The sequence below is a fragment of the Ailuropoda melanoleuca genome, chromosome 16 (genome assembly GCF_002007445.2).
Source record: "Ailuropoda melanoleuca isolate Jingjing chromosome 16, ASM200744v2, whole genome shotgun sequence".
Lineage (NCBI taxonomy): Eukaryota > Metazoa > Chordata > Mammalia > Carnivora > Ursidae > Ailuropoda > Ailuropoda melanoleuca.
Genome location: NC_048233.1, coordinates 52,359,899 through 52,373,971, shown reverse-complemented (window position 1 = coordinate 52,373,971; position 14,073 = coordinate 52,359,899). Strand labels below are relative to the sequence as shown.

Genomic DNA, 14,073 nt, shown 5'->3' with positions numbered 1-14,073 from the left:
GAAGGCAGGCCCGGCTCCTGCCCTCAAAGACCTAGAGGCTACCAGAGAGGCTCCTTGGCCCATGGCCCAGGATGGGCGTGCAGGTGGCCGCACCTACCTGTACAGGAAAGGCGCGACGGTGGCAGTGTTGGGGTGGCTGTATTGCTGCTGGGGCTGAGGTAGCTGGACACTGACGGTATTGCTTCCTGTGGTCTGGGTGGTCCCGACGGACCCGCTGACGGTCTGGCTACTGATGCTGTGGTTCAAGGTGGTCCCTCCAGGGCCTTTTCCTTCTGAGGACGCCAGGCTGGAAGAGGAACTGGAGTGTCTGCCGTCCAGCTGGGGCTTCTGCTGGGGGAGCCCCGAGCTCGGCTTCCCACCCCGGCTCCGCTCCACCTCCTTGGAAGGGGCAGGGGCACTTGGGGATTTCCCGGGCATGCTCTTCATTCCTGGTTTTGGTATCCCACTGTGGGAAGGGGCTGCCTCCTTCTTGGCACTGTTGAGCTTTCCCCCTTTGGGGATGAAGCTGGCGATCTTGGAGGACTTTTTTGGCATCTCGGTCACCACTGCCCCACTGGGGTCTTCTTTCGGCCCCTCTTTGAGGTCCGGCCTTTCTGTCACAGAGGCTCTCTTGGCGAGGTCCTTGCTCTTCTCCTTTTCCTTCTCTCGCTGTTGTTTCTCCTTTTCTTTCTCATTGCCTTTCGGGGAACTCTTCTTGTTGGTCAGCGCCCGGCTGAAAGTTCTCTGGGCGATGCCCTTGAGCGCGATCTTGGGGCTGTTGGAAGCGGGACCCGCCGTGGACAGCGAGCGACCAGTGGCCTCCATCTCTTCGCCCTCTTCAAAGCTGGGCAGAATCTCGAGCCGCTCGCAGCTCGTGTCCCGCGACCCCAGGCCCTCGCCTGCCTTGGAAGCCCCTTTGCTATTGAAAAGCTTGAGCTTTTCCAGCATAGACTTCTGATTGTTGGGGGCCGGCTTCATGGCTTCAGGGGAGGGCCTGGGGGTCTCGGGCACGGGCTGCTTGACCGAGAGCATGGACGACGTAGCGCTGTGCTTCACGCTGACTGACTTACTGCGCCAGGGCTTGGAGGCAGCGCCGGGCTGCGGGATGGCCGACGAGGCGCTGCTGTTAGCAGGGCTGGAGCTGCTGCCGCTCTCCAGAGGAGTGGGCGCATTTTCGCTCATTCCGGGGTGGGAGGAGGCTGGGCTCGCCAATGGCTCTGCAGAGATGGGGAAGAGAAGGAAACCCGAATTATGCCCACGGACCTGCACTGAGGGTGAGGGAGGGTGGGCCATGGTTCCACAGCCCATCACTCTAGACCCAAATGCCAGGTGGCGCCACGACCTGCCCAGTGCATTACCTGTGGTTTGATTTTAAATCCTACCTGCCAGCCGCTCTCCATCACACACAGTTCACATTCGTCGGCATATTCTGGTATATGCTGTTCAAAGGCACGCTGATCTTACCACCAACATGTGCAAAGCACAATTAAGCAAACGTTTATGGAAACACAAACCAGCAAAAACCTGTATCACCACTATGGTGTGTAGGAAAGACGTAGGAAATGCTGTTTTGAATTATTCAACCCACAACCCAAGTTCCCAGTTACACGAAATAATTGGGAATTAGCCAATTTTAAGAAAATGTAAGAGGGACATTAAAACTAGACGAAAGAAAGAAAGAAAGAAAGAAAGAAAGAAAGAAAGAAAGAAAGAAAAGAAAAGAAAAGAAAGAAAAGAAAGAAAGAAACCAAGCATAATCTTACAGAAGAATAATTGCCCGAGGAAGTTGCTAGGTCCTATCAAAGCATATGCGATTTCCTATGCTGATACTCTGAAAGCGGTACAGACATGATTCAGGCGAGGCTCGAAAAAGATGTTTTAGCTTCAGAGTATCAACCACATGGCTTCACCGTAGGCATGAAAACACACAGGTTATCGGAAAGTCAAGGCTTCCCCCTTGGCGCTCGGGGAGTGTTTCACCCGCCAGACTCTTTTCTCAGAAAAGCCTCAAGATACTTCCAAACTGAGAATCAGAGTGGTTCTGAGAAGGGGGGGTTCCACACTGGAGTTCTGCTCGCCACCAAGGGGGCCCATATCCCAGGAATGAGGACGGTGAAGCCCTCCTCTGGGAGTGCTCGGAACCGCGCCGCTCTGTTGCCCACATTAGGGCAGCTGTCAGAGAGAAAGTGGCGGGGAAGGCATGTCACAGCTGAGCCCGGCACCGCACCACCCGCACCCCACGCCCGCCCGCGGCACGGGACAGACAGGACGTGGCACTTGAGCCCCCAAAGGGCACGTCCGTGTCTGCAGAGTCACCATGACATGACTTACCTAGCAGCAGCCACTTTCTCCCGCAATGGTTCCCCAGGAAAAATTCTCCAACTGGAGAGGCTGCCCTTCCAAATGTCACAAGTGTTTTCAGTTAAACTGCTCATGTTTCTAATTAACTTTTGTCATCCGCAACTGCTCCAGTGCCCAGAAGCCTGGCGGGATTAACGGCTGCTTCTTCTGTCTTTCTTTCTTTTTTTTTTTTTTTTTTTTAATACCTATGTTCCACTGCCTTTTAGCAACAGAGTAAACCGTGTATAGAGCGGCTTTTTATGATTTAAAAGTCAACGGCCGCCAAAGCCGAGCGCAGGCAGCCCCTGTGTGGGACATGAGTGCCGAGCCCGGAGAACTCCCAGCAGAGGAGCCGCTTCCCTCCACTCACTCCCAGCTGCTCCGGGAAGCCACAGCTCCAGGGTGATCCAAAGCAGACCTCCCAATGTTTTAAAACACATACATCTTCCTGACTTACTGGGGATTTGGGTTTGGAGCAGGGGCTGCTGCACAGTCCTCCCTAACAAAACTCACGGGGCGTTATTGGATCTTTTCCTGGGGAGAGCTGGAGACTGGCTTGGAAACAGGCTCACGAACCCACCCACACAGCCGGCCTTTCTGAGGGTCTCCACAGGCCGGATGCCGCTTACGGACGGCCTCCCGGTATCAGGAGGTGCAGTGCTAGGCACACCGTGAAGACGGGCTCACTGCCCCCTTTTCATGAGTCGGGAAACGGAGGCTCAAGGGACGGCTAACGACTGACCCAAAACCACATAGCTAGACGTGGGCATAGGTGGGACTTGAACCCAGGACTCCCGACACAGTGCTCTCGGGACTGAGTCATCACAGCTACCTCGTTGGATGGTGGATATATTTAAACAAGAGCCATTTGAGAGGGCTTCCGAGGCATCATCTTTTCTGTTGCTTGGATGTTCATGACATCCTTGGTGGGGCACAAGCAGTCCCAGCTACTAGAAAGGAGGCAGCCTATACGTAAAGGCTGGCTCTCCAGAGGAAATACTAGTGACCTCCAATCCGGAGTTCCACTTCTCTTAGGACAACTGTCTTTCCCTTTACCTGGGCTCAGATCTAGGGCAGAAGTATTCACTCACTTGCTCATTCAATATCTTCGCTCATGTCAATATTCACTCATTCAATGCGTATGTAAGACATTGTTCTCAGTAGCTGGGATACACCAATGCGAAAAAACAAGGCCCTTGCCTTCGTGGAGATTACATTCCAGCAGAGAGGAACAAATGGTAATTAACATAGTTAATGAATTTTATCATTTGTTAGAAAATAAGTACTAAAGAAAAGGGGGTTTTGGGGGGCAGGTTGTAACAATGGACATTGTTATAAGAACTACATCACAGTCAGAGGTGCACCCCGCCTTCCTAAAGAAGTCTTGGGCACATTCCACTGAGCTAAGTACAAGGGTCAGTATGACTTCTCTGCTCCCACACGTTCCTTGGAACTTCTATAAAGCCTACTTGAAACGGTTTTGACAAATGCCCCTACCTAGCACATCTGTGTATTTCTAACATACGCAGCTAGAAATTCACCAATGACTAACTGGCTCACGACTGATCCAGAGTTACGCAGACACCTGGCTCGGGTACAGACCAAGCTGAGGCTGTGCCTCCTTCAGATGCAAGGTGCCAGGCGGGGGAAAGGGCTCATACGATGTAGGCATGACGTATACTCACGCTGTCACTCCTTGGGCTGTGCCAAAAAGGCTCCCAGAAACTCCTACTTGTCTTTTAAACCCCTGTTCAAGTGCCTTCTCTGTCACAGTGAGACCCTAAAGCTGAATGAATCACTTGGTTTACATCACATGGCATTTTTCCCTACTCCCTTGGACATTGTTCATACCTTCCCATACACGGATTTTAGAAGGCCACCTACTTACGCTAGGCACTGGGGATCCAGGAGAATAAAATACAGCTCCTGCCCTTTAGGAACTCACTGTCTAAAGAGGCTACAGGCCTCAAAGAGAGCAGAGAACAATGTAAGGGACTGCAGAGGGCTGTACAAAGTACCGTGAGGCTTAAGGGTTGGGATCCATTAATTCTCCCCATCTGGGAAACCTTCACAGAGCCAATGACCTTTGAGTTGCCACGCCATGTTTCTGCTATAGGTTGGCTGGCTATCCACTGGTCCCCCCTCCCTGACTCATCTTTGTGCCCTACAGCCTGCATAGGAAACTCTGGTGGCCTTTGAACTGTAGGGTGGTAGTTTTGGCTTTCGCAGTTCACATTTAAGGCAACAGGGACACAGACTTCTGATTAGTCATTAGAGTTTTATTAAAACTCTTCAGCCTCAACTCCGGCAAAAACAAAAAACAAAATCAGGACTCAGAGCTTCAGAATTTCTACTTGGCATTTAGCCTGGGCTCCCCTGGTTATGGAATTGTGGGGACATTTCAAGGCTATTTGTCATAGCTATAAAAGGTAGAGATGATCTGAATTTGGTTTCCAGAACAGGAGTTTCCTGAGTAGGGTAACAGGTCACCAGAGCACCTGAGGATAAGACCATGTATACTTTGCACTTATGTCATGGCTAGAAATCCCCTAATAGTGAAGGGGCTCCAGGTCATGAGTGGTCTTGCCATGTTCCTGTCATTCTGAATGCATCATACCAGTGACCTTGACTGAAGTGGCTGTTTGGGGTTTGTTCCTTTTTCTTTGGAAAGCAGCCATTTCTATTGCCAGGATTTTGTGATGCCTGGCATGAGACTGTCCTTACCATGCTTCTGAGATAGTGAAATAAATACGAAAGAGATGTGGGTAGGTGAGCCAAGCCTTAAGCCTTGTCACCAGCCAACGGTGTGACCCTACATGTGCCATTTTGCCCCTCTGGGCCTCGGCTGCCTCATTTGTAAGAAAGAGGATAAGCTTTCTCTAGAGTCTTTTCAGCTCCACTTCCATTCAAAGCTCAGTGGGTCTCTGAGAGGCCCTGTGAGGCTGAGGCCAGAGAATGCAGCCCCCCCCCCCAAGGTCTGTTGTTACTCTGGGCTGTGACATACAGGTGTTTCTTTACCTTCAAGCATTCTGCCTCCGTGGTTCTTTTAAGATGTTTACTACTAAACGTCAGAGAAAACTGGCTGGGTCAAAGAGAGCCTTGAATGAGGAGCCTGTGAACTCAGAAATGCTGGTATTCTATGAAAACAAGCCTGGAGGAGGGAAGGTGGGGAGAGTTCTTTAAAATTAAGAGCACTTCTCTCCCTAATAAGGAACAGCTCTAGTTTCTGTTCTCATGTATACAAGCCTTTGTTACAGCAAAGGAATCTAAGAGGGAGAAAAGAGAAAAGCATAAAAGAATGTTGTGAACATCAGTATTTCTCCAGCAATGGTACGTGGGCCACTCAAGTAGGTGAGACTACTTTCAATGGCACATGGGTGAATATTTTTAAAAATTTTTTTATTTAAATGCAATTTAATTAACATACACTGTATTATTAGCTTCAGAGGTGAACGAGTATTTTTATATTTTTAAAGTCATTTATGTATTTTATTGCAATATTAGCACACATATAAATTAACAGTTTCATGGATATTAGATGGCGATTTAAAATTTGAGTCAGTTTAAGGAAAATATAAAACAAACAAAAAGAGTTCACAGATTTGGCAAAACTCACTCAAGTTTGTGAAAGACTGACGTTGGGGAGACACTTTTCCATTAAATCAAACACTTATTTTCTATATAAAATATGCAATTAATATTTTATTAATACCTACTTATATTAAATCTATTCTTTTGGAAAACGTCACCGACAAAATAGAAATTACACCAGAAGGCCCAAATAAGGACTAGGTTCAAAACTAATCTGAAATGGCTCCTTTTTAGAGTTTTATTTATTTGCGTGTATTTGTGTAGCATGGCATTTTGCTGAGAATGGCTAGCATGTGAACATGACCATGCCTTGTTTAGCCAAAGGTAATTTTTAAAATGATGGCTTTAACAAGTTTTGACTACTAAATAGTTAGAATGACACATTACGTCACACCCAATAAACATCCAAATACCCACATGCAAAACTGAAAACTATCAAGGCACGTTCTTATTGTTATGCAATAAACGCTAATACATTCTACCCTAATTCACTTCTTAAATGCCCGAACAGATTTTATACCCTAGAGGGGATTGCGCCCTGTAGCCTGAACGTCTCAGTTCTGAAAGACCAGCTTCCAAGGTTCACCCACCACCAACTGACAAACCACCACAAGAAGGAAAAGTCTCATTTGAAACACTGCAGACAGGATGTCTTTGAAGAAGAGAAAAGTCTTTTTTTTTTTTTTTAAAGGGTTTAGGGAGAACATTAATCCTCCTGTGGGGAGGGGAAAAGTTTGGTTTTTCTGGCAACCAGCCTTAACCTTCCCTGACAGTAACCAAAATACTTCCTAAATGAAAATACTGTCTAAGGCAGATAAATAAGCATTTCTTCCTCTCTCCCTCTGAGAGGGCCAACACTGGCCCCCAGTCCCTTCTGTCCCCAGCCTCCCAGTTAGGGAGACGTTGGTGGTCAGGTCCCGATGCCAGCAGGGGCACCAGGAATGTGTCCCGGCTCCTATCCCAGCTCCTATCACCCCCACTGCGATTTTAAACCTGCCCTGGGGAAGTTTCCCGCCTAAATCCTCTTAGTACTCTTCAGGAAAAGACCTGATAATTGGGTCTAGGAAAATGTTTGCAATTTCCTATAATTTGTCAAGGTGTCAATCTTGAGCATTCAAATTTGTTAGACTAATTGAAACCAGTTTTTTTTTTTTCTTTTTTTTTGAAAGTGCATGGACTCTAGCCACACAGGCTAGAGACTGTTTTCAGAGTTGCTCAGGTCAATTTCTCTACAACTCTGTTAGTCACCAGACCATAGAGGGGACCAGGAACCTCACTCAATCCACTAAGTGGTTCTGAAGGATTCCTTGAACCTGGAGGGCAAGGATTAGATCAAGGTCTAATATTAAGGACATGGGCTTAAATATAGTTTTTTGTTCAATCCTTCTTGCAGAGGATCATTCCAGATACAGAAGGGGGGGCACATGAGAACCACCAAGGAAAGTGGGCAGGAAAAGGCCAGGGCATAGAGTAAGAGGAAGCCGGTTTTGGGACCCATACCCTAAGAACGCTCTTGTGCCTACAATGTCATAGGCTTCGAGAACATCCAAGTTAGAATAGGGATGATGATCTACATGAACAAATATTTTTAAAAAGTTGCTTTGTTAATGCAATCCCTATCAAAAGCCCAATGATGATTTTTGCAGAAATAGAATAATCCATCCAAAAATTCATACAGAATCTTAAAGGACTTTGAATAGCCAAAACAATCGTAACAAAAGAACAAAGTTAGAGGTCTCATACTTCCTGATTTCAAAACTTACTACAAAGCTATAGTAATCAAATCAGTATGGTGCTGGCATAAGGCCAGACATCTAGACCAATGGATTATACTGGAGAGCCCCAAAATAAACCTTCATATATATGGTCAAATGATTTTCACTACTATTCAGTAAAGTCAGGACAGCCTTTTCAACAAATGGTGCTGGGAAAACAATATCTGCATGCAAAAAAAAAAAAAAAACAAAAAAAAAAATTTGGATTCTTACCTTACACCACATAAAAAATTAACTCAAAATGGACCAAAGACCTAAATGTAAGAGTTAAAATTATAAAACGCTTAGAAGAAAGCTTGGCGCAAAATCTTCACGACACTGGATTTGGCAATGATCTCTTGGATGTGACACCAAAAGCACAGGTTAAAAAAAAAAAAGAAAAAAGAGAAGTCAGAGAAAATAGATTTCATCAAAATGGAAAACTTTAGTGCATCAAAGGACACTGTTGGGGTGCCTGGGTGGCTCAGTCAGTTAAGCATCTGACTCTGGATCTCAGCTCAGGTCTTGATCTCAGGGTCTTGAATTCAAGCCTCATGTTGGGCTCCACATTGGGGCTGGAGGCTACTTAAACAAAACAAAACTAATTATTGGGGCACCTGAGTGACACAGTCAGTTGAGTGTCCAACTCTTGGTTTCAGCTCAGGTCATGATCTCAGGTTGTGGGATCGAGCCCCACGTCAGGCTCCACACTCAGCATGGAGTCTGCTTAAGATTCTCTCCTTGCCCCTCTGCCCTTCCCCCCACTCACACGCTCTCTCTCTAAAATAAATAAAATCTTTTAAAAAAAAAGAGACACTTTTAACAGTAAAAAGGAAATCTACAGAATGGGGGAAAATACTTGCACATCATCTATCTGATATGGAATTGATAGACAGAATATATCAAGCACTCCTATAACTTAAAAACACCACCACAACAATCTGATGGAAAAATGGGCAAATGGACATTTCTCCAAAGATGTACAAATGGCCAATATACACATGGAAAGATGTTCAGTATCACTAATCATTAGTAATGCAAGTCAAAACTACAATAAGATATCACTTCATACCTATTACGATAGCTATTATTAAAAGCAACAAGAACAAAAACCAGAAAATGAGTCTTTGTACGACATGGAGAAATTAGAACCCTTGAGCGCTACTGTGGGGATGGAAGAAGGTACAGCCATGGTGGAAGACAAAATGGCAGTTCCTCAAAAAAATCGAACATAAAATATGACCCAGCAATTCCACTTCTAGGCATATACCCAAAAGAAGGGGAAGCAGGGACTTGAACGGCTATCGGTACACCTGTGTTCACAGTGGCATTATTCACAACAGCCAAAAGGCAGAAGTGACCCAAGTGTCCATCAGTGGAAAAACAATGGTATTGTTTGGATAAATAAATGGATAAACTAAAAATGGTATATCCATATAATGCAATATTCCTCCATTATTTGAGAGAAAGAACATTCTGACACATGCTATGACATAGATGAACCTTGAAGACATTATGCCAAGTGAAACAAGCCAGTCACGAAAGGACAGATATTGTAGGATTACACTTATAAGAGGTCCCTAGAGTGGTCAAATCCATCAAGAGAGAAAGCAGAAGGATGGCTGCCGGGAGCTGAGGGGAGGAGGGAATAATGAGTCCATAGTTTCAGTTGGGGAATTCGGAAAGTTCTGGAGATGGTGGTAATGGTTGCACGACAGTGTGAGTGTACTTAATGTCGTGGCACTGCACATTTTAAAAATGGTTAAAATGGCAAATATCATACCAGGTATATCTAAGCACAATGAAAAAAGTTAGATTGTATTTGGCCACAAGGGACACAGAATTCTGACCACTGTGGCCTAAACCTTATTCCTAATTCTCAGCATGGGACACACTAAAGGCTCAAGAAATGTTTGCTAAATTAAAGAAAAAGGGTCTCTGTTACTCTGATGGTTAACGAGTCACATGAGATTATACAGTTTAAATATTACTTTATTAGTGTTATTTTAGCTGGAAGAAACCATTTCTGCTTCAAAGGAATAGCGATCCTTTTTTAACAGACTCTAGTTGGCAAGCAAATTACACCACTTGACTTCTTCCTCCTTTCACTGGTCTCACCAACCCTCTGGTCAAGCTCTTTGCTCTGACGGTCATGCCTCACTGCCCGCCTCGCCTCCCACCATACCCACACTTAGCTCTCAGTTTACCCTCCATACCTTCCATTCCAGGAAACCTCCAGAATCCTTGAAGAGCCCTAAGACTGTTGAGGCTTCTCTGGGGTCCCTGGCACTTGTCGGCCTGCACTGTGGTGAGCAGTGAGCTGTGCTCAGCTTACTTAGAGAATGGCTGATGTGCTAGTAGGTGCCCAGACACGGTTGGTGGAAAAACCAACAGATGAATAGAAACTGTCACCCACGCTCAATCCCTCCACATGGCTCAAAATTAAAATCACGTGTGCCTGGCTTTAGCACCTAGGCTAATGATGTCAGTCGTTCCCTTTAAAGCTAAATGAACCGAAAAGACTAGAAACTTCGGTGAGGCTTTTCATGTTTTTTTCTTCTACGCGTGGTGGAAATTTTGCTGTTACAGGTCACCGAAAAGGTCATATCCCCATACTCCAGTGTCCTGTAAGGGTGTGGCCAGGAAGAAACGTGCAGAATGCCAAAGAGCCTCATCCCGCGAGACAGCAGCCAGCTCTTTTCCGCATGAGCCACGGGGTTCCCGGTCTTCCTCAGTGACTTTTTCACCCCAGAGGAAGGGGAAGAAGGGGCCCTCCACAGCTGGAGCGATTACCGTTTTTTTTTTTTTTTTTTAAATGACAAGGTAATTCTTTTCCTTCAGTGGCTTACTTTGGATAAGACGGAGTGACACGATGGGTAATGAGATCATCTGTTTCTCTCCTGGTCGTGAAAAAATAACAAAGTACTGTTGTGTCTCTCCTGGTAGCAGACGAAAATAACCAAGTACCATTTTCCTACACAGCAGTCCCTATATCGTCTCCAGTTTTATAAGGTACGTTTTCTAATCACGCTTAATGCCATCATGAGGTGGTAAAGCTAAACCAAGGTTAACTTACTGGAAATATTAGTATACAGTTGCACTTATGTCCGACCTTGTAGTAAGGTCTTAAAAAAAGAATTCTTAAAATCTCTCTCTCCTTCCCCTATACACTTGATACATCAAAAGGTGTCCTATACATATTTTTAAAATCTTCCCCACTCAGCTGGATAAGGAGACAAATCATTTGCTGACACTTGCAGGAAGATGCCTTTAAAAATAAAAAGTGTTCCTTTTCTTCATCTTTCATTTCTTGAAGGCGCATCACCTTCACAACACCCCCTTCCTCTCTCCTGACCTACTTGTTTGAAATCCCAAGCAATAGGTTTCAGGAGAAAGCTTTTGTTTTAATTGGTCAAGCCATTTCTCTATCTTGTACCATATATGGCTATAAGAAAGCACAAAACTGGACGTAGAAAACTTTCTCCCTTGTTTCATGAGTGTATGAAATTTCACAGAGAGATTATAAATAGTTTACAAGGGGCAAGTCTTATTCTTGCAAGAGGTCACTGTCCACAGCCAACAGCTCTTTGGCAGAGCACAATGGTTGTATGCTATCGTAAATATCTCCTTCTGAGATAGAGTTAGTTAGGGAATTCTGCAGGCTTTCTCCCCTACAATACCAGCCCAATCTTCCTGCTTTCTCTTGGGGCAAAAGATGGATACTTCAAAATAGGAGCCTCCAAACCAGCGTTAAACCAGAATGCTTTCCAATGAACAATATAAACAGGCATTAATAGAGAGAAGGGGTTCCAGGGTCAGGTAAATTTTGAAAACAGAAGGCTAAACAGTGGTCAGTTTCCTTGCCTTGCAGGACTTCTAAGGGCCTTTACTAAGCTTACTTGCAATGAGAATATCCAAAATGATAATGGAAGAGTACGATTCCTAAAACTGTTTCTGCCATAAACTGATTTTATGGGATAGTTTAAGGTAATAGCTTATCATGGTATGCATTTCGGTAAATACTGTCTTTATGGAGGGGGCAGAAAATGGACGCCTAACTTAAATCAGACAAGACAGCTGTCCAACAGGTAACAGTCACTAACCAAAAAAGGTATACAAGGGAGAAGGGAGAAGATGTACCCCCTTTCCCCCTGTGAAGTTATAATCTAGTAGATTGCAGAACACTTTCATGCTATGCATTCTGAGCGTTAAATACCCTTAACATGTGTCTTCTCTCTTTTATGTCAGTAAGAGCTGTCTAAGGCTCTGCACTAAAGCCAAAAAGACCACACGACAACAGGAAGCAGGAATAATGGCCGCACAGTGGCATGCCTAAAAAGATCTCTATCAACAATCAGGCTCACCGTGACGCTATCCTGGGACATGGCAGCCATGAAAACGGCTGTGATCTTAGCCTGTATTAATACAAGAATGACATTCAGAACAAGGGAGGCGAGGATCTTGCCCTGTGGCGCCCAGCTCAGACCAGAGCTAGAATGGTGAAATCTTCAGAATTTGGGGCCTGGGAAGAGATCCACTACTTTAAGTCACTCATTTCCCAGAAGGGGGACAGAGCGCTGGGCCAGTAATGACTTCTCCAAGGTCTCGCAGTCAGTGAACGGCACAGCCGTGATCACTCAGGGCTCCGAAGCTGGTTAAGTAAAGTAGCTGTGCCGCCCCTCCTCCCAAACCTGGCCGTTTGGAATCTCTGGGGATGGACCCGAACAGCTGGAGCTTTAAGGAGCTGCTTGGGTCACTATCATCCACATGGACTTGGAAAACCAGGTGCTGAAGAACGAGACCCTTAGGGCAACACCCTGAGAAGGTGCAGCGTTCCCAGGATAAGGGCAGAATCTGAAGAGCACGGTAAGCCACCTTCAACAAGGAGTAGCTGAAAATGACTGAGACATTCAACTTGGACAAGAGAGGACTTGGAAGAAGGAGAAAGTGATAGAATTCTTATTCCCAAGGTGGCTGACTTCTCCCTTTGAATTTTCTGCCCACTGACCCTGAACAGCTGCAAAAAAGGGGTAAAGCTACACCTGCCAGGGCAGGCCCACGACTCAGGTCTGCTCTGAACGAGAGTACGTGGTCTGTGAAAGGCCTAGGACCCTGTATGGCACCAAGGGTGCAGGGCCCCGAAGGTGCACTGAGCAGCTTAGGGGCCAGCGGGGGGCAGATGCTGATAGGGACTGTGGAAAGGGGGAGCTGAGCCAACCTGCTTTTATATGTTCTCTGCTCGACTTCTACCAGAGCAGCTCTCTTGACATGTAAGCCTCTATTTGACAAAAGCTTTCCATGGGAAAAAACCCTCTAACAATATTAATAACCATATATTAGTAACAGCCAACATTTATGGAGCTTACACTTTGCCCAGACACTGTGCCAGAAAGCGTTTTTATTATACTCTCTTTTTTTATTTGCAGGATAAATCCAGTGAGGTAGGTAATAATGATTCCATTTCACCAATGAAGAGACGGAGGCGCCGGGCTTTGATAGGTGACCTGAGATCGAACACATTATTTACCTGGAGGTCCACGGAGGCCAGCGGCACGCCTAGTGACCCCCGCCCCCGCCCAAGAAGAGACAATAAACTGACTCTCAACCTACACGCTCCTTTCTTGGTATAAGATAGGAGTATTTTCCCCAAGTCTTCTGCCAACCGCTTGCAGAGACCTTGCGGCAAAGTTCTCTGACCTATCACTTCTTCCCTGAGGAAAAGAGCATTTTTCCCTCCAGGGAAGTTCTTTTTAAAACTGGGAACGTCCAAGAACTGAGCAATTATTTGAGTATGGTTTTTGTTCTTCGAAACTTAGCATGCTGGCAAAATGTAATCTTTCTGCTGTTATTTTTTCTGCCAATCAAAATCAGAAGCCAACCAAAGAACTGGCTTATTGTATTTCTCCGGGGGATCAATGCAGAAACGGAGAGCTGAACTGGACTATTATTCACCATCTGTGATTGTATTGTGCCAAATGTGCAGGAACAGAAGGAAAAAAGCAGTCATTTATCCTGATTCTGCCAAGTATGCAGACACTTGGTATCAGATAGATCAAATAATTTCAGGGCTTCACGGATATCACTGATCCACACAGACTTCTGAGCCTTTTCGCTTGACGGTTGTCTTCGTAATGAAAAGCCAGAATTTTTCTTCTGAAACAAATGAAATACGTGGAGGTAGAAAATGCCCCCAGAGACTGGTCACTGGCTTTACTCACCCAAATCAGGAAGCAATTTCCTCCAGGTGTCTGTTCTGTTTTATACAACAGCCCTGGCTGTGACAAGCTGGGAGTAGATTAAATTTTTGTAACTAGAGCGCTCATGCAGATGGATCCTAGGAACCCTTCTGTAAGGCTAAGACATTGCTTAAAAGCAAGATAATCCTGATGAGGTGGAAAAGAATGCCAAG

At 45.6% G+C, this 14,073-nt stretch overlaps 1 protein-coding gene across 8 annotated transcripts in view; it reads right to left on the bottom strand.

Annotated features, from left to right (window-relative positions):
• NAV2 (neuron navigator 2) overlaps positions 1 to 14,073 on the bottom strand; it is a 385,459-nt gene that overhangs the window by 165,008 nt on the left and 206,378 nt on the right. For all 8 annotated transcript variants that reach the window (XM_034646084.1, XM_034646086.1, XM_034646085.1 and 5 more), the window contains one exon: positions 98 to 1,196. In XM_034646084.1, the coding sequence (XP_034501975.1) occupies positions 98 to 1,196 (1,099 nt within the window). The remainder of the gene's footprint in view (positions 1 to 97; positions 1,197 to 14,073) is intronic.